Source organism: Talaromyces atroroseus (genome assembly GCF_001907595.1).
Source record: "Talaromyces atroroseus strain IBT 11181 chromosome Unknown scaffold_14, whole genome shotgun sequence".
Lineage (NCBI taxonomy): Eukaryota > Fungi > Ascomycota > Eurotiomycetes > Eurotiales > Trichocomaceae > Talaromyces > Talaromyces atroroseus.
Window position 1 is genome coordinate 473,647 of NW_017971446.1, and position 24,021 is coordinate 497,667.

Below are 24,021 nucleotides of genomic sequence, written 5' to 3' on the forward strand. Positions count from 1 at the left end.
TCAACTAGCTACGACACAGGTAGGAAACTACCGTCAACTTCTCAAATAGACCCCACACTAATATGATTCATAAATCTGTCTTTCTCCTATTGAATACTAAAATTGACATACTTGCTATTGAGTGACATTGATTCATTTGCATCCGAAAAATCCTAGAAGCCGAATCAATAGAAAAGGAAAAAAAAAAAAGAGAGAGAGAACGACTATGGGCCATCGCCGTCCTCAACTCACAATTCCATTAGGAAGGTTTCAGCTGAATGTCCACTCGCAACTTCAATCACCTCTGTTTGCTCGTGTGCCAGCAGAAATCCGGTTGATAATCTACTCGTACGCCATTATTGACTACGAGCTCACACGCATGGACCCTCCTCGTTACCTGTCGACTTGCCCTTGCTACAGTCTCCAAAGACATACAGACACAGGGCTCTTACGCACCTGCAAACGCATTCTTCAAGAGACATGGTTCATGCCATTCGAAGTCGCTGAGCACCGTGTATGCAACACGCACACGTCGCCCGTACCAGCTGGGTTTGGCTATTCCACCATCCTGCAACAATGTGTCAACGCTCAAAATGGACTATCTATACCGCGCATCCAAAAGCTTCGCTACCTATTGCGGAAACCAGATGGCTTTGAAATGCTACAAAAATTACTCAAAAGTACCAATATATTTGGGCCGAAGTGCGTGGTCATTGAAGTGAGCTTTTTTGCTACCCTTTCTACTAATTCTACTCGGTATGACCCCAACGTGCGCCTTTGCACTGAATGGGCCAACGAGTTGGTGTTTCCAGTATCGGTCACCACCATCAAAGCAGAGATGTACGGGAGTAAGAATGATATGGACGGAATCGTCACCTCAGTCCTTAGGAAATGGCGCTTTCGCCGGGTTGACGGAGCTATTTTCAAAATTTCCAACGTTGAACGAGTAGCCAGAGAGTGGGAGACGTTAGCAACGCGGGACTATGACATATGTCCGCCAACTGCGTTTGCCTGGTTTATCAAGACGGTGACTTGGGAGCCTGTTGTGCGATTTGGGTCCTTGCGTAAAGGGCTTGGAAATGCTAACTTGACACATCCTCAACAGTCTGGATAGACTTGCCCTGGACTAGTTGGCAATTTCTTGCAATAGAATTTCGGAATATATGATCAATTACCATGATAGTTTTGTACCTTTCCTGCATGAGAGTGACACATACTGTACAAGAATGCTTTGTGATGACAAAAAAGAAGAAAGAAAGAAAGAAAGAAAGAAAGAAATCTAGAATATAGAGTTACCTCGGTACACAAAAATATCTACTCACGGCTCCAGCAAAAAAACATGTATATCTAGACTAGTACCTAGATACACTAGCATCATGTCTAGGTGTTAATGTAGCTCATAGGTGAGAAGACAAAAGCATATCATTCATGATTGAAACTCCTCAATTTCCTTCTTCAATGCCTCTTTCACAATGGCTCCGCACATCTTCGCATACGGATTTGTTTGCACACTCAACTGCTTCCCTACCTCATTCCCATATCGGCCTGCCTGAAAGAAATCTTGACTGGCCATTTCCTCGAGTTCGTCTCTGCTAGTTATGCGGAGAAGTTGCTCTGGTCCTCCTCTAGGTTTCTTTTCTTCATTTCCTTCACCTTCTTCCTCCTCTTTGCGAATCTTCCCAGCTTTGAGTAGAATGTACCCCCTATGCGTGTACGTATTGGAAAGCAAGCGGGCTTGAGCGGGTGAGACGCTAGTATTGCTTGTGTTGTCGCCAGTGGATGGGGGGCTAGCCAGTGCTATAGCTTTACTAAGGTCTGAGAGGAGCTGGGTTGCCATGTTGATGTTTTCGGGATAGAATATGGCGATATCTTTGTCCGAGTTTTTAGTGCTACTTGACAATGTCGACGATGATTGCATGAGTATTCGCAGTGCTTGCGCTCTGTTGGCGTATAGAGGGGGATAGTCCGGGCGCTCCGTGATCAAAGACGAGAGATCATCAATAGCTTGCCTCAAAACATGGGAAACTGCTTCTTCATCGCAATGTGGATTGCTTGAAGTGCGTGTATGTGCATGTGATTGAATCTGGCGAACGATGGCTAGTTCACGGTCCTTGAGAGACTGAAGCGCCGTCTCCTCCCTAATAGAACACTGGGGAAACGATGGCAGTGACGCATCGATTCTAGCATTTTGACCGGAATGAGCAGCGACTGTTGACGAAGAGTTTGGATATGGGTTCACATCATGTGCAGAAGACGAAAATGATCCCTCGCCATTGTCGAAAAGAGCTTGTAGAACGGCAGCGTCGTTGGAGCTGAGATTGAGGTTGATCCTTGGGGTATTGATTGTCGTTGCCGATGCCATGATGGATATAAGATATTTTTCTCTGTATATCTCTCTTTTTTAATTCTTCGGGGTTGCCATTCAATAAAGCGCAAAATTCACAATGCAATGGGTCATATATCAACTCATTACGAATCAATCTGTAGATCAAAAGACCTCGTACATTCCATGTTGTACTCCTCGAGAAATATGCAAGCATTGCATATTTTGTCGATGGCATACCGGCGGCTTGCTACGGCTGCGTGTGAATTCGCCCCGGGGGGGAGAGTAAACTACCCGTGAGTATCCGTTGGCAGAGGCGTTCCGTCGCAACCAATGTTGAATGCAGGACTCCACCCCCACTTTCTGCTTGTCCATAGTCGGTCGAGTCGATGAACAAAATCCGATGGAATGGCTCTAGCCGGCGCTCTATATTTGTCTTGCTGGAGTCAATCTTTGCCAGTAAACCTCCTTGCCCTTCCACTGCATATTCAACCATAGCAACAACGAAAGCCATGGCATCTTGGCTCTCAATCCCCGTAGACTCGCATTTCTCTCTTGCGAACATCCCATTTGGGATTATTTCTACCTCCAAGTCAAGCGTCCCTGTGCCTGCAATTGCCATAGGTAACTATGCACTTGATCTCTCTACGTTTACCAAGGCACAGGGCTTTTCAAGTCTACCCAGCTTCCATCCCCATTTAGATGTGTTTCATCAGTCAACCTTGAATGGGTTTGCGGCTCTCGGCCGACCGGTCCACAGACAGGTCAGGGAATATCTTCAAGCGGTGTTCAAGAACGACACGCCGTTCCCCTCCGTACTCAAGGAAAACGCAGCTCTTCAGAGGGAAGCCCTTATCCCATTGAGCGAAGTGACAAACCATCTCCCACTTCAAATTGGGGACTATACCGACTTTTACGCCGGAAGGAATCATGCATTCAATCTTGGTTGCCTTTTTCGTGGTCCCGAGAATGCCCTGCAGCCAAACTACAATAGCCTGCCCGTTGGGTATCACGGTCGTGCGTCGAGTGTTGTCGTTTCCGGAACGCCCATCGTCCGACCCACGGGGCAAATCCTAACAAATCCAACTGCCACACCCAAGATACCCGTCTTCATGCCATGTAAGAGGCTAGATATCGAGCTGGAGTTAGCTGCTTTTGTCAGCACGGGCAACAAGCTCGGCCAGCCGGTGCCTATTGACAAAGCAGAAGACCATATCTTTGGCTTGGTGCTGATGAATGACTGGTCTGCGCGGGACATTCAGGCATGGGAATACGTGCCCCTGGGACCATTCAATGCTAAGAATTTTGCGACAACAATCACTCCATGGGTCGTTCTCATCGATGCACTGGAGCCCTTTAGAGCACAAGGTCTTGAGCCGGGAAATCGCGATTCTCTCCTCCCCTATCTTCGGGAGAAAAGACCAGACAATGTCTTTGATATCAAATTGGAGTTCGAGCTTAGACATAGCAAGGAAGATGCCCCAACTCGTATCTCAACTACAAATGCCACAAATCTGCTCTATTCATTCTCGCAGATGCTGGCCCACCACACCATTACGGGCTGCAATCTGCGCACGGGTGACTTGTTGGGCAGTGGCACAATCTCGGGCAAAGAGCCAAAAACACAGGGTAGTCTACTGGAGCATACTAATGGTGGAAAGGAACCAATTACCTTGTCTGACGGCACGACCAAGAGGATATTTCTCGAGGACGGGGATGAAGTGATTTTGCGAGCTGTTGCCGGGGATGTCGACGGTGCATACGTTGGATTTGGCGAGTGTATCGGCAGCATCGCCCCTGCTGTTAATTTTACTTTTTGAATTTAGTCGTGGTTTTGTGAGAAGAATCTGTAAGTATAATAGTCTGCGGTAACATGGCCGAGTTGGCTAAGGCGATGCATTCGGGCTTCGAAAGACGCAAGAGTTCGCCATCAAATCTTTTAATGTATTCCCCGGGAGTGAACCCGAAACTCCGCTCCGCAAATAGCCGGCTTTATCCAGATTTGTTTTTGGGTCATCTGAATTTCTGGGGTAAATCCAATCGATTAGATGTAGAGGCATGGTTAGTATAAAACCGTCGTTTTGAGTAATTCAATGTCCCAAGAAACCGGAAATAAATAACACCTGCTATGGCTTCTGACTCACCGATCTTTGATCTTTACACTTATTTTCGCTCATCATGCTCGGCGAGATTGCGCATTGCATTGAATTTGCGGGGTATACGCTATAACCCGATCTTTGTCCATCTGCTCAAGAACGAGCAGTTAACTGAACAACATCGAGCCCTCAATCCATCCTTGAGTGTACCGGTATTGGTCGTGCATCAAGCGTCACAAGAGGATCTGGTCATTCCCCAGTCACTTGCCGCGTTGCAATATCTAGAGGAAACAATCCCTCCCACAAGTCCGAGCTATCGACCTTTGCTCCCCAAAGACCCAGGGCTGCGGGCCATCACCCAGAGTCTAGTCTCAATTATCGCATCAGATATCCAGCCCGTTGTCAATTTACGGACCCAGAAATGGGTCAAGGAGCTCGGAGTTGACCCGACCCCTCTATGTCGCAAGACAACAGATGCCGGGTTTACTGCCTACGAAGCGTTGTCTTCGAAAGTAGCCGGTAATTTCAGTGTTGGGGATGAGATCACTTTGGCAGATGTCTGTCTTGTTCCCGCTGCATGGAGTGCTGCACGATTCGGCGTTGATATTCAGGTTTATCCCACTATCGCACGGGTTGTTGCAAGGATGGAAGAGGAGGATGCAGTCAAAACAGCCCACTGGAGGAACCAGCCGGATACACCGGAGGAGTTTAGGCAGGCATAATATGATTACTTTGAGTCTAATGGAATAGTATCAGTTAATAGATATCAGCAGATGCTTCCCTGGCGTTGGCCGTTATCTTAACCGGGGCTCTCACATGCATTAATCGCTCAGTAAAGTAGAGTCGAGACATATCAGCGTGCTTGCCATCAGCACGCATCATAAGAGTAAACTAACTGCGAATGCTAGTCTCCTCATGCAGCAAAATGTCACCTTGAACCAGGCCAACATGTACATCGCTGCAGATGCGACGTTGTCATCGTGGTTGAAATGTGGTCGGAGTTTTTCCGTGATGTTTTTGCAGAATCTGTTCCATAGACGGAAGGAGCGGCCCTTCCTTCCCTCCGTCGCTCCTTCTCTTTCTGCTCCGTCCACGATCCAAATCACCTGATTCATTCATTCCTTCGTTGTGCGCGTAACAACGTCCGACCAACTAACTCCCCCTCCTTCATGAATCAACTCAGGAACCGGGCCTTGATAAGATGCAATATAGCGGGCGGCAATGCAACGCTGAGAGCGTCTCGGTCTACATACTCACCAATCTTAGCCCTGCATCTGCAAGGATCGACAGGCACCATGCCCTTTCACCGTGCCCATCACGACGCCACCTCCTCTCCCCGCTATCTTGCCCGTCTGGTGTCCGAAGCACGTTCCATTATACCTAAAATGGGGGTTGATCAAATCAAGGAAAGCGTGCATACCTTGACTACCCCTCTCGCAATGGACATGTGTGACACGGGGGCTCTATTTAACTCCTCTTCCTTCTGCGTGTTTACTTTGATCAGAGAGGGTCGTGTTCCATGCCTTGACGCGTCGCCTTTTGCTATCGACTCCCATCACGATGGCTCGAGCGCTCACGCTCTGGTCCCTGGGCTCTCTTCTGGGTCACGTTGTCTCTGCCAGCAACACTACCAACAGCACTTTCGACTATGATGTACTACAGTATATCGATCCTTTAATCGGAACTGCGAATGGAGGTAAATATATATCTTATGTTATTATATCCGGCGGTATATAAATAGATATTGTCTCTTGAGGCTAACGGTCACGCGATCTTTCAGGAGACGTCTTTCCCGGTGCAACGCTGCCTAATGGCATGGCCAAGGCTGTTGCTGATACCAATTCTGGAAGTAATCAGGGTGGTTTTACTCTAGACGGCTCGCCTATCACCGGATTTTCTTCAATGCATGATTCCGGCACTGGTGGTGATCCTTCTCTTGGGAACTTTGCCCTTTTCCCTTACACAAGCTGCGTTAACGATACGATTGACGGGTGCACTTACCCAAAGCTATCAAGACCTGTCGCTTTCGATAATACATCCCTCGTCGCAACTCCCGGTTACTTTGCTGTCACTCTCGGCACCGGTATCAAGGTTGACATGACTACCGCTCAGCATACATCTTTGTTCCGATTCCAGTTTCCGACCACCGATTCTCCTGAGAGTCCCCTCATCCTGATGGATTTGACCGATCTGTCTAATTCGCGACAGGACAACGCTACGATCGATGTAGATGAATCGTCCGGGCGCATGACTGGCTCGGGTCGATTCCTGCCTAGCTTTGGTTCTGGCGACTACACTTCTTACTTCTGCGCTGATTTCCAAAGTGCATCTTCAATTCGTGATAATGGTATTTTCGTTAACTCGCGCGCTACCTCTGAAGCCAAGTCTCTTAGAATCTCTCGTAGTATCAACGGTTATCCTTTGCCCGTACGTATTAAAAAAAATTGCTTTTCTGCTTGTTTAGAGGCGCTGACAAAACATGTACTGTGAAGGGTGGCGCATGGATTCGGTTCAACGCCTCAACAAATTCCTCAGTTATTGCACGCGTTGGTATAAGCTTGATTAGCGAAAACCAAGCTTGTTCCAATGCTGAGAAAGAAATCCCGAGTTTTGACTTCAACTCCACTTACTCTGCAGCAGTAAGCATATGGAGAGAGAAATTGAGTCCTATCCGAGTGTCTCGCAGTGCCGTCAATGAATCATTCCTCACCAACTTCTACAGTGGAATTTACCGAACAATGATTCAACCCCAGGACTACACAGGAGAGAACCCGCTGTGGGAAAGTTCGGAACCATATTTCGACTCTTTGTATTGGTAAGGCTATGGTGTCTCTTGTAGTTTCTCTCAGGAATATGTGTATTTGCATGACTGACACATCATAACAGTATCTGGGATCTCTTCCGCTCACAGATGCCATTCATGACCTTGATAGACCCGGCCACAGTAACTAGAGTCATTCGGTCACTGATTGATACCCAAAAACACTTAGGCTGGCTTCCTGATTGCCGCATGTCGCTTTGCAAAGGCTACACTCAGGGTGGCTCGAATGCTGACAACATCATAGCCGATGCCTACGTTAAGGGCCTTCTGGACGACATTGACTGGGACGCTGCGTATGCCGCAGTACAAAAAGACGCCGAGGTTGAGCCCTATGACTGGTCGAATGAAGGGCGTGGTGGGCTTGCAAGCTGGAAGTCATTAAATTACATTCCAGTTCAGGATCTGGACTACGTGGGTTTTGGCACAATGACTCGCAGTATTTCACGTACATTAGAATACAGCTACAACGACTTTGCCATATCACAGATTGCGCGAGGTATGAACAAAACGGCAGATGCTGAGAAGTACAAACAAAATTCGGCCTTCTGGCAGAACCTTTTCAAGCCGGATCAAACATCATATTACACAAACGGCACCGACACTGGGTTCGTGGGCTTTTTCCAGCCCAAATATCTGAATCAAACTTGGGGTTACCAGGTGTGTTTTAGATTTCCATGATCATATGTTAATCTTTACTTATATTCGAATAGGATCCTCTTATGTGTTCCAACATTGACACCAGCGGAAGTATTTGCTCTCTCCAGAATGATGCTGCAGAGACGTTCGAATCTAGCATCTGGGAATATCAATTGTGAGATTATGCCAGACAATAAATGATAATTGGGTCCAATGCTAATATTATGACAGCTTTGTCCCTCATGACATGGCGAGTCTGATAACTCTACTTGGTGGTCCATCTACATTTGTTAAACGTCTTGACTACTTGCATGATGAACAAATTACCTATATCGGCAATGAGCCCGCGTTTCTAACTGTCTTCCAGTACCATTATGCTGGCAGACCAGGCAAGTCAGCCAGCCGTGCTCACTACTATATTCCTGGGTACTTCCAAGTGTCCCCCGATGGATTACCCGGTAACGACGATTCAGGAACCATGGGCGCATTTGTGGCCATGTCAATGATGGGACTATTCCCAAATCCCGCTCAGAACGTATACTTCATTATTCCTCCATTTCTTGAGTCCGTTCAATATAAATCACCCTTGACTAATCGAACATCGACCATTAAAACGGTCAACTTCGATGCGGATTACAAGAATATCTACATCCAATCTGCTACGCTCAACGGCCAGCCATATACCAAGAATTGGATTGATCATAGCTTCTTCACCGACGGAATGGAGCTTGTGCTTACCTTGGGTCGCAATGAGAGTACTTGGGGTACTCGGGATGCCGATCTGCCTCCGTCAGTGTCTACTCAGAGCACGTCGGGTCTTGAGCAGAGAAGCGCTGGATCGGGATTGGTGCATCCGTACAATGTTGTGTTCTAGAAGGAATAGTAATCTTGTATCTAGAGACTCTTAGTGTGTGTATAATTGCACTGCGCCTTGTGTGGCGAAGGGTGACCAGGGCGATTTTTTCTTGTTCTTATGCAAGATTTGATTCTAGGGCTTACCCTGAAACATGACGTCTTTTTAGGAACGATGGTAAATTTGACAATGCGTTATATGTCCAATTAGATATGTCTTGAATACTTATACGTAGATAGGTAATCCAGTTGTATTTTCCAATGGTGAGCATACAAATATGTAAAAATATGCATACATAGGTATCCTTCATATACCCTCTCTATTCAGGTAGATTCCACAGAAAGTCCAATGTCCCTCCATCAAAGCCTGACAGTTGCCCACCACCGGGTCCAAAGGGCGCCATTGACGGATCAAATGGAAGCGAGAATAACCAGTCGTTATCATTGACAACAGGAAGTGAGTCTTCATTGACTATCGAAGAAGACGATGAGGCTGCTATCACAGCATCCTCTGACATATTGTCATTACTATTGTTATTGATGCCATAGTTCCGAAGACCCTCAACGCCCATGTCCCCACCCCTGAACAATAGAGGTTGTGTAGAAGATTGCCGCGTGCTATTACGACCTGACAAAGATGCCCCGCCTCCTCCTGCGGCAGCAGTAATGGGGCCACCAATGCCACCGACGACCTTGGGGGCCATCGTTGAAGAAGACGATGACGAGGCAACCATATTTCGGCGCAATCTCGAAAGATGAACTTCAAGCAAAATGGCGTATCTCGAAGCGAGATGCACGTCATCCAGGATGTTGGATCTAAGCGCCTGTATGCTCCTCTCGAGGATGTCGAAGGATTCTTGTAATTTTGTATGTCGTACACCCAAACTTAATGCTTTGAGGAGGAAGATTGAGGAGCTTGTAACGCGGAGGAAGATGCGAACGGGCGAAAAACGCAGTTTGTCTGCTTGGGCTAGTTCTATTACCTTTTTCAGGATTTGACAGGATCCATCTATGACTTCTTCGATGAACTCGTGGTCAATCGGGTCTAGATTGATTTCCGTGGTGGTGGCTTGTGCTGTTGATGTCGGGTCGACAGTGTTGTTGTTGTTGCTGGACACGGGGTTTGTTGAGGAATCTGCTAGAATGCGCTCAACAACGGCTTGCATTCCGAATGAATGTGTGTATACTCGCACGTAATGATACTCAATATGGAGAATGTTGACAAAATTTGCGCTTAGTCCAACAGGAGAATCAAGATGGCGAGCACGCCACTGTGTCAGCAACGGGCGGAAATGGTCGAGTAGTCCTATATAGCGCCCGCTGTGAATTTGCTGTTTTGCGAAGGATGCAGATGGAAATAGCATGTCATTGACGGATCTGGTGAGCTTCGTAAGATCCATCCATGAATCCATGAATGTTGACCACTCAGAGTTGTCATCAAACACGTGCTGTAAATTGCCGATGACGCGGCTGAGGTTCTGCGGCATCAAGGACATACATCCTATTCGTGAAGAAAGCTGATTGATATAGACGTAGAGTAGTTGTTGAACACGTTGCTTGCGTACTTTATTATGAGAAACTAAATTTGGAATGGGCTGATGTGAGGGATGCGGAATGCGTTCTTCCGGCTCAAAGATACAGAGTTCATGAGCAAGAGAGAATGCAGATCCGAGAAGCATCCAGGACATTTGATCTGAGCGTCTAGCAGGCTCAATCACATCTTGTAGCCATTGATTCGAAGATGACTCGGGCTGGCTCGGGGTTGTCGTTCCACCGACATCTATATCTGAATCCCATGCATCGCTCTCAGGTGGGAAATGAAGTGATCTCGGATGCCATTCAGAGATTAGCAGAAGAGCTTCTATTGTGCCTAATGTTCGAATACTGCCTTTCGAGGATCGCTCTTGGCCAAGCATCAGACGCATGATTAAGCTCTGACAATGCATCCATAGTCTGTTATGGATGAAAAAGCTTCTCGAGGCTCCGCCAATTCCAGGCAGGACATGATAGCGAGAGGAAATCATCAGAATTGTGCAACAGAGAAAATACTCATGTGCTACAAGAGTATGATGATTCTCATGTCTACGGTAGAAGTCCGTCAAAATTGGAGATAGGGGGGATAAGTTTTCGAAAAATCTGCCATTGTCAACTCCGCCCACTTTTTCTTATATTACTGGTCAATGTTCGTATGCATACGTACCTGTCAACAAAAGTGACCGCTTCCTTAGCCGTAAACCAACCTAATTTGACTAGTCGGAACGATTCCCATACCCCAAACAGACTTGGGTCACTTCTCGATATCTCTACAGGAGGAGGCGCTGCTGGACTAGTGCCAGTAGCGATGGCCTGTGGAAGAGGCTGATGAACCTTTGACATGCCATTATCTGAATCGATGCCAGGTTGTCTTGTTGGGGTCATTTCATTACTTTTTGAGTTTGTGTGAGCTGCAGCCTCGAACAGGAGATTGAGTGCATCATTCCCGCTCGAAACTACATTGCGCATTAAAGAACTCGTCAAACGATTAGAACCAGACGAAGCTTGAAAGTCCGCGGCTTCTTGAGGGTCCGGATGTTGTTGATGTAAAGATAAACCTGGCGAAACCACCGACTCTCTAGATTGAGATGACGGAGAGTGCAATGCCGGATTGTGAGTGGAATCTACATTGGCCTCAGTACATGAATCTCAAGTAACATGTAACACATGATACTAGTTACCTGTCTTTGGTTTCCTGGCCCACGACCTCTTCTCACTGAAGACGCAGCTTCTTTGCTCTCGTCGACAGCGGGCGCATGGTGGGCCAGAGATTCCCAGATCACATTTGGCCTTCTTTTGCCGGCATGACAAGCAGGCTTTGTACGCGCGCTGAAAATCCCGGTTACCAGATGCTCGCCTCTCGGGCGGTCTGACTATGTCGTCCATCAGCTAGTGCGCAGCTGGAATAGGACTCGGCGGCGTTTTGGCAATAGCTTTGTTTGTCGAGGACAACGCCAGAAAATTGCCGTGGATATCCTATCGCGTGCCGCACGGGCCAACGGATCGCTTACTGTCACAAATCCTGCCTAACGGGACGCGCTCCTTACGGAGGGAAACAAAGGCTGTACCGGTTGACAATCTAGTGTTGTCTCGAAGGGTCAGCCAGAATATTGTATGCATAAGTGAGTGGAATTATATCTGAGATACGCGGATAATGCGACATAAACTACCCCAGACTCTCGGCTTTGGAGCTAGGCCAGGAAGGGACTAGTCTCGGTTAACCGGTTCCGGTGCAATGCCTGCGACGCAAGTGGCAGAAAACATTGACCTCACATCGTATGTCGGCTTTATCGCTAACCCATTTCGCAACATCTACGTTCGATTCTTAGCATATTCGTAGTCGTTTAGCGATCTGAGTCATTTTCTACAGCATATATTTGGCGAAATACTCCCCACCCGCGGCCCGTCGACCCTACGTTACTCGGTACGCGCCCGACTTCATATTTGAAGGAGCAAGCGCCATGCTCTCTAGCTCGTCGTTCTTCATGAACTAAGACACGATGGCGCCTATGGCAGAGGCAGATATACGCTTGGAATCAACCAAAGGCTCCTTAGCAGGCACCGTTGCATCTAGAACAGCGTTGGCCGATTTAGGTTCTGGTCACAACGGCTCTTCAACATCTTACGAGAGTCTTTCAACTAAAAATGTCCATGACGCTGAAGCACAACACGAGTGGGAGAAAGTGGCTTTAAATCTTCGACCGCATGGTGTGAGTCAGAGGGTTGATACACCACTGAAGAGCCAAGATGCGGCCGAGGAAAGCAATGGACCGGCGCCGGAAGTATATCGAGAAAAAGTACGGGGGCCTTCATCTTTCGGTCTTGGGATAAAGTTAGATGGAACTAGGGAAGATGGAGTAGAGGAAGCGGGTTGTTCTAGCGCCGAAACTGTTCAAACACCGTCATCCCAGCTCCGGAAAACCAATCAAGAAAAAGGCTCCAAATTGTCCCCGTCTCAAATCAAGGAGCTCATTTCGTCTCCAGAGTCAGTCCCGATATCAAAGGTATCGCACAATTTTGATAAGGAAGATGCCGCCACTGCTTTTACGTACAAGCATCCCTTGTCCTCAAGTGAAAACACGGATGAAAACATGACTAAGGCCAGATACAAGGCCGAGTTCTTAAGGTCAATCAGTGGAAGCTTTTACCAGAAACGAGGATCAAAAGGACCAAGTCATTTGGACGATCCCCCTAGCTTTCTCATTTCAACTGAAGACGGGCCTATGACTGCTCCTATTGGCCAACGATCACACGCTTCCCGCATGGTGACCAGTCCAGCTGTTTTTCCGAGGCGGAACTCAGTAAGCGATGAACAGCGATTGACATCCAATCCGTCTGTCCGATCAAAGCATAAGGAGACTCCTAACCATATTGAAGTGCCGGAGCATAAATTACTCGCGGAGGATCCCAACCCTTCTCCAATGCCTCAGTCAATACCTCTACCGCCCTTGTCTATTCCCACATATTTAGAGCTAGAGCTTTCTTCCCAACCACCACCCGGATACATATATCGCTCCGTGGCAAGTCAATATACATATGAATCTTCGCGTGTGAAGATCGAGCGACTCCTAAATTTCCTCCTGCTTCCTCCTGCTCTAGAACAAGTTTTATGGTTTGGAGCGCTAGCGTGCCTTGACTCGTGGTTGTATGCCTTCACAATTCTGCCACTACGGTTTGCCAAGGCACTTTACATTCTTGTGTCTTCCTGGGCTATTAATATATCTGGAGAAACTCGATCCATCAGTGCCTTTATCGTCAAAGGGGTTGGTCGAGTGTGGCGAAGACGATTTCGGAATGCCAACAACGCGCACTCTGGTTCGGCGCACGATTCACATCATGGGAGTGTAGCAGGATCTAACGGCTCGACGATTGTGAATGGAAATGCGGACACGAATCTGCAAGCTCGACAGAATGGTGGCAAGCGACGTAAAGCGTCAGCGCAGCCAAAACATCGAAGACAGAAATCAATTCCATCCGCGTTGTCGGAGCACGACAAAGCGGACATTTTGAAAGGGTTTCTTATTATTTGCACTTGCCTCGTCCTAAATTCATTTGATGCCAGTAGAATGTATCATTGGATCCGAGGGCAAAATGCTATAAAGCTCTACGTCATCTATAATGTGCTGGAAGTTGGTGATCGTCTCCTTTCTGCCATTGGGCAAGACGTTCTCGAATGTTTATTTTCCAGCGAAGCGCTCTCGAGGGGACATGACGGTCGAAGCAAAGTCGTCCGCCCGTTCTGGCTCTTCGTGCTTGCTCTTGCATATACCACATCGCATGCGACTGCGCTTTTCTATCAGGTGATCACACTGAACGTTGCTGTGAACTCCTACTCAAATGCCTTGATAACACTATTGTTATCCAACCAGTTCGTTGAGATCAAATCGACGGTATTCAAAAAGTTTGAGAAGGAGAATCTGTTCCAGATGACGTGCGCAGATGTCGTGGAACGCTTCCAACTCTGGCTCATGCTTACCATAATTGCGTCCCGGAATATTGTGGAAACTGGGGCATTCACCTCCTGGTTTACTGTGGGGTCTGGTATGAAAGATCATGTAGGAACGTCGATCACTAATAGCACTCCGTTAACTACCTCTCCGCGCTCATCAACATCGATTCTTCCTCAATCCTTCACCTTCTTACCATCTACAATATTCACTTCCTTGACAGGTGGTGCCAACTCGTTCGTCGCTCAGTTTGCTCAAGTGCTTGGTCCATTTCTGATTGTTCTGGGATCAGAGATGTTTGTGGATTGGCTGAAGCATGCATATATTAATAAATTCAACAATACTCGGCCGGCGATTTACGGGCGATTTCTCGATGTTTTAGCCAAAGACTACTATACAAATGCATTTGCGGACCAGAATCTTGCCAAAAGACTTGGCCTTGCGGTTATTCCAATGGCTTGTCTGTTTTTCCGCGTCTCTGTGCAGACATATCAAATGTTTTTGCAGGCACTACTACCGATGCAAGCGTCTTCAACTGAGTACAGTGCATCGTTGACAGCTATGCACGAACATTATTCGAATTTACCACAACCGTCGTCTCCCCCTATGCCTTTGACCGTTCAAACGGTCGTGTCGAGCTCAATTGAACGACTCTCGTGGATCTTTAACACTATTGTTGAGAATGCCATCCCCTCGCCGATTCAGTCCGTGACGTTCTTCACCATCGTTCTTGTGCTCACCGGTTACCTCATCCTTCTTATCTTCAAACTAACACTGGGAATACTCCTTCTATCCTACTCCCGTTCCCGCTACAAATCGATGAAGGAACGCGAACAGAAACATTTTTTCGGCAGGCGGAGAGGATCATCAGTTTCTCAGAATACACAGCAATACCAGCAGCAGCAACAACAAAACGAACCATCTCATGTCCCCAGTGGCCGGGATTACAATGTCGAAGGCGGTCGACGAGTTGGCGGTTGGGGTGTGGTCGAAGTTGATGAGGACAAGAGACGCTGGATCTACGCCGACGACCCGAACGCACTGCGAAAGCTAAAAGAGCGCGAGCTAAAGGACAAGAATTCTTCAGCCAAGGACAGTGGGTTCATGTTGGGTCTTGACAAGGTGAACCGATATGATATGGTTGCCAAACGAATTTGGTAGTTTTTCTATTATTTAAATCCATGAAGATATATCGCATGTATATAGATAGAGTCGAGCATTTGCATTCATTCAGACTATCCAACTTAATGTAATATACAACCTTTCAAAAGTAGGAAAGGATCAGAATACCCAGTTTCATGAACATTCAATGTGTCGTCTTATCTTTTCTTTGTGTTGAACATACAATCAATATATCTCGAAGAAAATGACTCTCTATCTATGTATTATGGCTAACTTTTCTGACCTGAAATTAACACACATAAGACAGACCATTAGAATGACCGGAACAAAAATGAACAGCACCAACAACGAAACAAGCCTTTAATCAACCCGCTGAGGTAACTTTTCAAACACCCATCCGAAAATTTCCCGACTCTTATATAAATTCATCACACGAAGTCGCTCATTATCCAAATGAGCATTGTCACTAGCCTGCCCACATGGCAAATTAGCTGCCGGTGCCGAAAACTCCTTTTCCAAAAATCGGATCGTAGGAATTGAGCCCCCCTCACGAATGTAGATTGGCTTCACAGGCGTTACATTTGGTCCCTGCGCAGCCCGCGCTGCGGTGGCTGTTTGATGTTGAAAACCTGCGCGCAACTGGTGGTTTGAGGATAGCCCAGCTGGCAGTGAAGAAGAGGTAGATGAGAAAAACAGATCATCTCCATGTTCGCTTTCGTCAGCGCTGCTCGATCCGTTGGTTCTGGCTTGTTTCCCAGTTAGGGTTGATGAGGTTGGCACCGTGGTCGCGTTGGTGGTGTTTTGTTTCCTTGTGGACTTCCTTTTATGCGAGGTGGTCGAGGATGAGATAATTCGGTCAATGTGAGATGCGACGCTGTCGTTTGACTCGCTGCGAATGAGTTCCGATCCAAACGGGCGTGTGACTGTTTTCGATTGGAGTTGGGGATAGTTATGTCGTTTGTCATCCGAGTCTGGTGTCCATGCTACGGTAATAGCTTCGGCCAATGTGCCGAATATCTCGTTATCAGGATCGCCTAACCATGGATCCGATTTACCTGTGATCTCAACTGTGAGCTCATTTTGGGATTCTAACAGATCAAACTGCTCCTGCGCAAAAGCCGTCAGTGCAGACGCAATCTCATCCGCGGATTGATTAGGTACGATTCGCACGGACAAAGTTGCCTTTGCTCGCCGAGATATCGTGGTTCCAGTATTTTTGTTGCTGGGCACCTCGATCGAGTGGACGGTAAAAGACGGCTCTCTCCATCTATACATCAGAGACCTGGCGAACTCCTCGCTATCTTCGATTTGAGGGTGCAATGGAAGCAGCGCCTCCGTGATAGCATTATATCGGTCTTCCTCTGCCTTGCTTAGTCCTGCTACTTTGTCGTAGAAGTTAGGGAAGTTTATATGGCCCTTGCGCCCAATAAATGTCGCAAGAAGAAGGGAAAGATCTTTCAACGGCTCATCAAGCAGCGAACTTCCGTCAATGCCGCTATGCAGATCGGGATGATCGCTCGTCACAATCAAATTGGCGTGGACTACACCGCGAAGTCCGTAGGTGAGACAGGGGATATGGTCGTCCAGCCAGTAGCTGTTCGCGAGTAGAATCCAGTCGACTTTCCCGATCAGGTCTTTATTTTCACGGATTGCCTTTTTAAATCCTTGTGAGCCCGATTCTTCCTCGCCCTCAATCACAAATACGACATCGCAACCGAGAGTCTTGCGCCGAACTAAATCTGCTGCTGCGTACACAGCTGCCAAGATTGGACCTTTGTTGTCGGAAACACCACGGCCATACAAAAATCCATCTACAGAAGCCAGCTGAAAGGGGTCTGTTCGCCACTTGGGCCGATTAACATCCGCGCCTACGATGTCATAGTGGCCGTAAAATAGTATAGTCTTGACATCTGAGCGAGGAGAAGACGCCGAAAATCTTGCATAGACCACTGGGTTGGTATCCGCACCGGTCTGCAACAACTTAGTGGTTGCTCCCAAATAAGCACAGTGGCGTCGCAGAAATGTAGCTCCTTGGTTGCATTCGACGGAAAATTTTGGGCTGGATGAGATGGTCTTGTAGGAGACAAATTTGAACAGAGTATTAACCATGTCATCATTTCCAATGGGTTGACTCTCTTTCTGTTCTGGGTGTCCCGTCAAGTCCCAGATTGCGACAGTATTATCGTTTCCGCCAGTGGCATAAATGCCCCTGTTGTTGAACAAACCTGTTGCGGAAGCGAGAATAGTGCCCTCGTGAGCTGTCCAGGTTCCTATCTCCTCAAAGTTTGAATTGAATTTCTGTACCGTTGAAGTTCATTAGTTGACAGGCAGACAGACATCTCAACGAGAAAATAGAATAGACAAAAGTCTATACGCTTCAGTGAATCCTTACCTTAACAACTCCTTCGGCGTCTCCAGCAATTGCTATACCGTTGATAATATCAAGGGCCCACAGGTCACCCTGGTGTTCAGTAATCTGTTTGACAAGTTGCCGTGAATCGAGGTTCCAAATATTAAGGGCACCGCCAGCCAGGCCACAAAACAGGAGGGAACCGTCAATAGCCAGGGACAAGACAGCGTCGTCTCCATTGTCCAGTTCATACCATGGAACTAGAGTGCCTTTGCTCTCATCTGTCAGCCGCCATAACTTGACAGACCCATCTCCAGACCCTGTTAATAGCACTTCTTCAGATGGGGCAGACTCAATCAGCCCATGAACAAGAATCATAGAATAGACATATCCATGATGGGAGAATAGCCTATGCTGGTCGCGATTGAATGTGAGCGTTTTGCCCCTGTGATCAGCCAAGCCATGGGCATCGTGATCCTCTGATCGCGGATTGATACTGCCGCCAGGACCTCGCGAGTCAAAGAATCGATGTCTCCGTTGGGAGGGATGCCGTGCAACTACGCCAGCTTCATTCGTAGACAAATTGCACCACTAGAAATGTCAACCAAAAGTGCAATATACAAAAAAAGAAAGAAAGAAAAGAAAAAAACAGAGGAAAAACTTGTTATAAGTACCTGGAGACTTGTATTTTGACCACCACAGAACACAGTATTCAAATTATGAGAGTAAACAACAGCGAAAATATCACCAACATCATGATGCGAGTAGATGGAGTAGAGCCTCTCAAAAGTAACAGTCGACCATACCTAAGATTCTTAATTAATATATGATCCTTGTTCACTGCGCAAAGCGCAATGCAAATAGGGTGACAAAAAGCTAACAACAACATACGTTCACGACCGAGTCTCCGCCGCTGGAAAAAAGGAGCTGCCTATCACTGGAAAGGAACAAGGCCAGGACACTCTCTTCATGGGCGGGAACAGATAGCACTAGCTCGTAGGTGTCCAGAGACCAAGCCTATGATGTTGTCAGCCGTTTCAACCAATGATTCTTGTCCGCGACATACCAATATGTCGCCTCCCTGCAAGCCAGCAAAGACACAGTCTTCGTCTAGAGCCACGGCCAGCACAGATCTAGAAGCCTGAACACGATGGCCAACGGCACAGTCATTCTGCATTGGTAGCTTGCTTGACAGAATGCGGGTGTTCTGGTTCAGGATGTCATTGCTGGAGACAGAGGCCGGTGACTCATTATCGGAGTGATCGTCGAAATCGGCTGAATAGCGATGCATGGCGAGGCTAGTCTTCAAGGATGAGCAATTGAGTATGCTATTTTCTCTTTCTCTTTTCTTTTGATTTCTTTTATCTCACATTGGTTTGTGAAGATGTGCGTCGGTCAATGGCTAGGCCACGGCAGGCTCGAGCGCACTAGCATGGACCGACCCGCGTATGTATACTTTGGTTAAAGGACAGCCGTCAACCGCCAGGGACCATATGGCATACGCAGATATCGACGGGATATCAGTTGATGTTGTTTTGGGGGGCGTGGCACAAGGAGGCAGGGCGTAGATGATGTGATCGAGAGCAACAATTAGTGCAAGAAAATCGGTGGAGTTCGTCGGTGGCAGCGGGATCTCCACTTCCAGATCTGCCCGTGCGGTGTCCAGCAATGGAACGATGTCTAATTGTGTATAGTTCGCATTTGATGTTGTCTTGTATTCGCTGGGTCGGGCTTGGTCTTCGGGCTTTGCTATTCGAATTTGCAGAAAGATATACAGTCCACTCCGTACACAAGCAGACAGACAGACCGGCGTACGCTAAGTGCCAACCCTAACCCTGATCTGGGGTTGATCTGCCCGAAGCTGCCAGCCTTGGCGTTCAGGCTTCACTTCAGGCATTCCACAGAAACAGACCGCCGCTTCTCGTCCAATTAGCCGGAGTGGCTCAGCAATAGTAATATGCTGATAGAAGTGATCGAGCATGGTCGGTTTGCCTCCAAGCTGCAAGCTGACATCGCCTGAGCGTCCATTGTCACTAATATATGTATGTCTACCTGACAATGACACCACTGCTCTCAAGCTTGTTGTTGGCATTGCTAATCCTGCTTGCTGCTCAATTTCTTTTCGATTACTTCTCCCCTTTTCGCAGACTTGCATACTATACATATGCGTTGAGGGCATCTTTTGCAGAAGAACAACATGTGGCGCAGCAGCAAGCACCAGCCACAGCCCAAGCGGAGACCTTGGGCCAATAGCGTGCGAGGGGACACCGCCAGTTCACGACTTTCTCTCGAAAAAGTTGGAAGAAAACCACAACTCTTTCACGCCCGACACGTCGACTGTGATGGCGAGCCAATTGCCGACTCGATTCGGTGTGGCCGCTGTACGATCCGTCGAGCCCCCTGCAATCATATTGTGACAACGCAGGTCCCCCTCTCCACCAGTAACCACTAATCGACAGCCGGCGCTTCCTGGTGTGTCGGGCCGCCTCTCAACGTGGGCGCTTCGTCTCAAGCATCCAGTGCCTGACCTGCCTTGCTGAAACCGTTTGCCGTTATGTCTGCGCGCCTTACTAGTGCATGGCTCTTATATGATCAACCCCAGCCACCACATGTCTTCCATCTGCTCTAAACAAGCTGGAAGCGCTTCTTTTGCCAACTACCACTGGCTTTCAACCATCAACCAAGCAACATATATGCGAACCATCATGATATATGCTTGAGCACTTGCAACGCGTGAAACTATCCCTCGCACTTCCCTCCGAGCCTGCGGAGGAGACCAAGAACAATGGCGGCAGTAAAGGAAACGATCGCGGTTATAGACAAATCGGGGAAGATGGTGTCGACAGTAAGCTGTCACCTTTTCTATCGAACCAACCTGATACTGACTTATGTCTCAATAGAGCAAGCACCTTTTCGGTGTATTTAAAGAGGCTCGCAATGCCTACCGCGAACGCAAGGCAGAAATCCAGGCAGCCAAGTTCGCCGAGAAGCAGGCACAAATCGCAGAGCGAGAAGCTCGTCATGCAATGGCCAATCTGGCTATTGATGATCGGCGGTCCGTGGCCTCATCTAGAAGATCGGGGAATAGCAGAAGTTCTCGACAGCGATATCCACCAAGCCGTGTCCAGCGAGTCGACGAACCCTCAGGCCCGTATTACGAACAAGATTTGCACAATGGGTATTTTTCTTACCAGGAGCCAAAATCTATACGGGAAGTTGGACGTCGACACACCGACTTTGAGCTCATTGCCAAAGAGCCGGCTCCTGTCGTTCCCGTGTCGCCGCCCGCGGCACATGTCGATATGGACTTGGCGTATGGAGAGGCGCATCCCTCGGCTTTAGAACATTATCAGCCAAGGCCTGCAGACGAAGAGGAACTCAATGGTCTCGTTGCCAGAGCCCAGGGTTTGCTGGAAGAGGCCGACTGCATGAAGCATACCGCAACAGCGACTATGGCCCATCTAGAAAAAAACCCCGAGGCCATGGCCGCAGTTGCCTTGACGCTGGCTGAAATCAGCACACTTACATCGAAGATGGCGCCCGGCATTTTAGCGGGCCTCAAAGCCACCGCTCCATCCATCTTTGCCCTTTTGGCAAGCCCACAGTTCCTCATTGCGGCTGGTGTTGGTGTCGGTGTGACAATTGTGATGTTTGGTGGCTACAAGATCATCAAAAAGCTCACAGAAGCACCTTCGACTCCGCAAATTGCGGCCCCTCAAGTTCAAGTCGAACCCCCAACTCAGCCCAAGGAGCAACCATCCGCCAGCGACGAAGAGCTGCTTGAGCTACAGAGCGAGCATCTCAGTCGAGTGGAAGTATGGCGACGGGGTGTGGCTGACTACGAGGCGAGTAGCGTTGGGTCGACCGTCGACGGCGAGTTCATCACGCCAACGGCGGCCATGATGTCTGGCCTTGATTTGTCAGATCCAACTATTTTTCGCAATCGGGGTCTCGACGTTGATGAAGGGTCAACAACGTCTTCTAGACGGTCAAAACATTCACGACATACGCGATACTCACACCACACACAACATTCGCAACATTCGCAACATTCACGGCGCTCTGGAAGGGGCGGTAGTAGTAGTCGGTCAACAGCAGAGGAGTCGAAGAAGAAAAAAACGACGGAACCCAAGAAGTCCAGCAAGTTACGATTGATTTTCACTGCATAGCGTTTTGGTTGATTTCTCTCTCCTTTCCACTCATCTCGCTTTTTACATTGCATTAGAGGATGTTTCTCTTGATTTAGCGATACATACGAACATACCCTACTTTTGTAACTACTCCTATGGGCGCAGGTATGGTTTCGCTTTTTAATATCTTGATAATACACATATTTTATGTATACATTTCATATCCAGTTATACAAGCATATAGTTATATGGACTAGCCCTAAAAACCCGAAACAGGAAATAAACGGGACGACTACCTAAGCACCTACAACGCGAGAGAGACAGACATGGCCACGTTAGACCAAGCCATACTTGTTATTTATTATACAGGCTTAGGTATTAGAAATCGGTCCACTCTCGACCGAAAAACGGATAAGCATGGCCCGACAAGAACGATATTGCGGCAAGGATATCAATATGGGTGAGTAAATGCGCAACACATGGAAATCCCAGAGGGGAAAAGTCCGCATGGCCGTCGTGGTTGATAAAGTCAAGAAACGACAAGAACCAAGCGAATAATATACAACGTACCCGCGAATAAACAATTCTATCGCTTCTGCTAGTGCATTCACGGTCCAATGAGAGCTGACTTGTTGATAGAATAAGGTACATCAGGATTTATAATCATGCCAGATTATTAATGCTCACTCGCGAAGTATTTAGATAGATACTTTATAAAGAGGGGCGGCGGAGGTGTGACATGATGTAATCGCGGGTTCCAGCTTTTTATATAGAGCCCTGTTGGCATTCAACTTTTCTCTCCTTTCTCTCTCGCAAGCACTCGATCATGACTGACTTTGAAAACACGCCCGCCAAGAGCGTCTCGTACTTCACCCCCGCGCAACATCCTCCCGCGGGCACTGCAGCAATCCCGCAGTCCGATGGCACCGCGGTCCCCAAACTCTTCCAGCCGCTGACCATCCGGGGCGTGACTTTTCCAAATCGCATTGGTGTAGGCTCTTCCTGACTCCTTCCTTCTGGCACTTCAATCGTACTGACCATGCACGCGCAACATAGCTTTCGCCCCTCTGCCAGTACTCGGCGCAAGATGGCCACATGACGGACTGGCATCTTGCGCACTTGGGCAGCATTGCGCAGCGTGGTGCTGGCTTCCTCATGGTCGAGGCGACCGCTGTGACTCCCGAGGGCCGCATTTCGCCCGAAGACGTGGGTCTGTGGCAGGATTCGCAAATCGAGCCTCTCCGCAGGGTTGTCGAGTTCGTTCACAGCCAGAACCAATTGATCGGAATCCAGCTTGGCCACGCAGGTCGCAAGGCCAGCACCGTTGCTCCCTGGTTATCGTTCAAGGCGAATGCCAGCGAGAAGAACAACGGATGGAACAACAACCTCAAGGCGCCTAGCGACATCCCCTTTGCAGACCTCGCCGTTCCCAAGGCGATGACAAAGCAGGATATCGAGGAATTCAAACAGGCCTGGGTTGATGCAGTCAAGCGTTCGCTTAAGGCCGGGGTTGATTTCGTGGAAATCCATAACGCGCACGGGTATCTTCTGTGCTCGTTCCTGTCACCCATGTCCAACAAGAGAACAGACGAGTATGGCGGCAGCTTCGAAAATCGCATTCGCTTGACCCTTGAGGTGGCCCAGCTCACTCGAGAGGTTGTCGGACCCAACTTCCCTGTCTTCCTGCGTTTCTCGGCGACTGAATGGTTGGAAGAGGTTAGGCCCAATGAACCTAGTTGGACACTGTCAGATTCGGTACAGCTGGCCAAGGCTCTTGCCGAGCAGGGTGCTGTTGACTTTTTAGACGTGAGCACCGGAGGCAATCACCCAGACCAGAAGATCAACGGCGGCCCTGCGTTCCAAGCACCCTTTGCAATTGAAGTCAAGAAGGCTGTCGGTGACAAGCTGCTCGTCAGCTCCGTCGGTACAATCAATTCCGGCAAGCTGGCCAACAAATTGCTGGAGGAGGACGGGTTGGACTTCGCGATCGTCGGCCGTCTCTTCCAGAAGAACCCTGGTCTGGTGTGGGCCTGGGCTGAGGAGCTGGATTTGGAGATCTCCATGGCGAATCAGATCCGATGGCCGTTTTCCCAGCGTGGAGGCGGCAAGTACCTCGCGAAGCCATCCACCAGGAAGCGATAGACTGGCTGGTCTAATGATTTGATGATACTACGCGTGATGCATAATAGCGGAGTGATGCAGTTGTATCCGGTAGACATGCATGTTGGCCCT

The 24,021-nt window shown here is 48.3% G+C and overlaps 10 protein-coding genes across 10 annotated transcripts; 7 read left to right on the top strand and 3 right to left on the bottom strand.

Moving 5' to 3' along the window:
* Window positions 1–205: 205 nt before the first annotated feature.
* UA08_08519 (hypothetical protein) lies at window positions 206–1,093 on the top strand (the record flags this gene model as incomplete). The annotated part of the gene is made up of 1 exon (XM_020263416.1): window positions 206–1,093. The coding sequence occupies one exon, from the start codon at window positions 206–208 to the stop codon at window positions 1,091–1,093; it is 888 nt and encodes a 295-aa protein (XP_020116368.1).
* Window positions 1,094–1,405: 312 nt separating this feature from the next.
* On the bottom strand, window positions 1,406–2,341 carry UA08_08520 (hypothetical protein; the record flags this gene model as incomplete). Its single annotated transcript, XM_020263417.1, has 1 exon — window positions 1,406–2,341. The coding sequence occupies one exon, from the start codon at window positions 2,339–2,341 to the stop codon at window positions 1,406–1,408; it is 936 nt and encodes a 311-aa protein (XP_020116369.1).
* A 473-nt stretch (window positions 2,342–2,814) lies between these two features.
* UA08_08521 (Fumarylacetoacetase) lies at window positions 2,815–4,122 on the top strand (the record flags this gene model as incomplete). Its single annotated transcript, XM_020263418.1, has 1 exon — window positions 2,815–4,122. The coding sequence occupies one exon, from the start codon at window positions 2,815–2,817 to the stop codon at window positions 4,120–4,122; it is 1,308 nt and encodes a 435-aa protein (XP_020116366.1).
* Window positions 4,123–4,430: 308 nt separating this feature from the next.
* Window positions 4,431–5,120, top strand: UA08_08522 (Maleylacetoacetate isomerase; the record flags this gene model as incomplete). The annotated part of the gene is made up of 1 exon (XM_020263419.1): window positions 4,431–5,120. The coding sequence occupies one exon, from the start codon at window positions 4,431–4,433 to the stop codon at window positions 5,118–5,120; it is 690 nt and encodes a 229-aa protein (XP_020116367.1).
* An 838-nt stretch (window positions 5,121–5,958) lies between these two features.
* UA08_08523 (hypothetical protein) lies at window positions 5,959–8,729 on the top strand (the record flags this gene model as incomplete). The annotated part of the gene is made up of 6 exons (XM_020263421.1): window positions 5,959–6,094; window positions 6,179–6,825; window positions 6,891–7,213; window positions 7,285–7,876; window positions 7,930–8,030; window positions 8,087–8,729. The coding sequence occupies 6 exons, from the start codon at window positions 5,959–5,961 to the stop codon at window positions 8,727–8,729; spliced, it is 2,442 nt and encodes an 813-aa protein (XP_020116372.1).
* Window positions 8,730–9,027: 298 nt separating this feature from the next.
* On the bottom strand, window positions 9,028–10,632 carry UA08_08524 (hypothetical protein; the record flags this gene model as incomplete). The annotated part of the gene is made up of 1 exon (XM_020263422.1): window positions 9,028–10,632. One exon carries the CDS (start codon window positions 10,630–10,632, stop codon window positions 9,028–9,030), a length of 1,605 nt encoding a protein of 534 aa, XP_020116373.1.
* A 1,608-nt stretch (window positions 10,633–12,240) lies between these two features.
* On the top strand, window positions 12,241–15,348 carry UA08_08525 (hypothetical protein; the record flags this gene model as incomplete). Its single annotated transcript, XM_020263423.1, has 1 exon — window positions 12,241–15,348. One exon carries the CDS (start codon window positions 12,241–12,243, stop codon window positions 15,346–15,348), a length of 3,108 nt encoding a protein of 1,035 aa, XP_020116370.1.
* Window positions 15,349–15,669: 321 nt separating this feature from the next.
* Window positions 15,670–18,950, bottom strand: UA08_08526 (hypothetical protein; the record flags this gene model as incomplete). The annotated part of the gene is made up of 5 exons (XM_020263424.1): window positions 15,670–17,607; window positions 17,702–18,250; window positions 18,334–18,465; window positions 18,551–18,676; window positions 18,726–18,950. The coding sequence occupies 5 exons, from the start codon at window positions 18,948–18,950 to the stop codon at window positions 15,670–15,672; spliced, it is 2,970 nt and encodes a 989-aa protein (XP_020116371.1).
* A 1,494-nt stretch (window positions 18,951–20,444) lies between these two features.
* Window positions 20,445–21,828, top strand: UA08_08527 (hypothetical protein; the record flags this gene model as incomplete). Its single annotated transcript, XM_020263425.1, has 2 exons — window positions 20,445–20,504; window positions 20,560–21,828. The coding sequence occupies 2 exons, from the start codon at window positions 20,445–20,447 to the stop codon at window positions 21,826–21,828; spliced, it is 1,329 nt and encodes a 442-aa protein (XP_020116374.1).
* Window positions 21,829–22,615: 787 nt separating this feature from the next.
* Window positions 22,616–23,931, top strand: UA08_08528 (hypothetical protein; the record flags this gene model as incomplete). The annotated part of the gene is made up of 2 exons (XM_020263426.1): window positions 22,616–22,780; window positions 22,846–23,931. The coding sequence occupies 2 exons, from the start codon at window positions 22,616–22,618 to the stop codon at window positions 23,929–23,931; spliced, it is 1,251 nt and encodes a 416-aa protein (XP_020116375.1).
* Window positions 23,932–24,021: the final 90 nt, after the last annotated feature.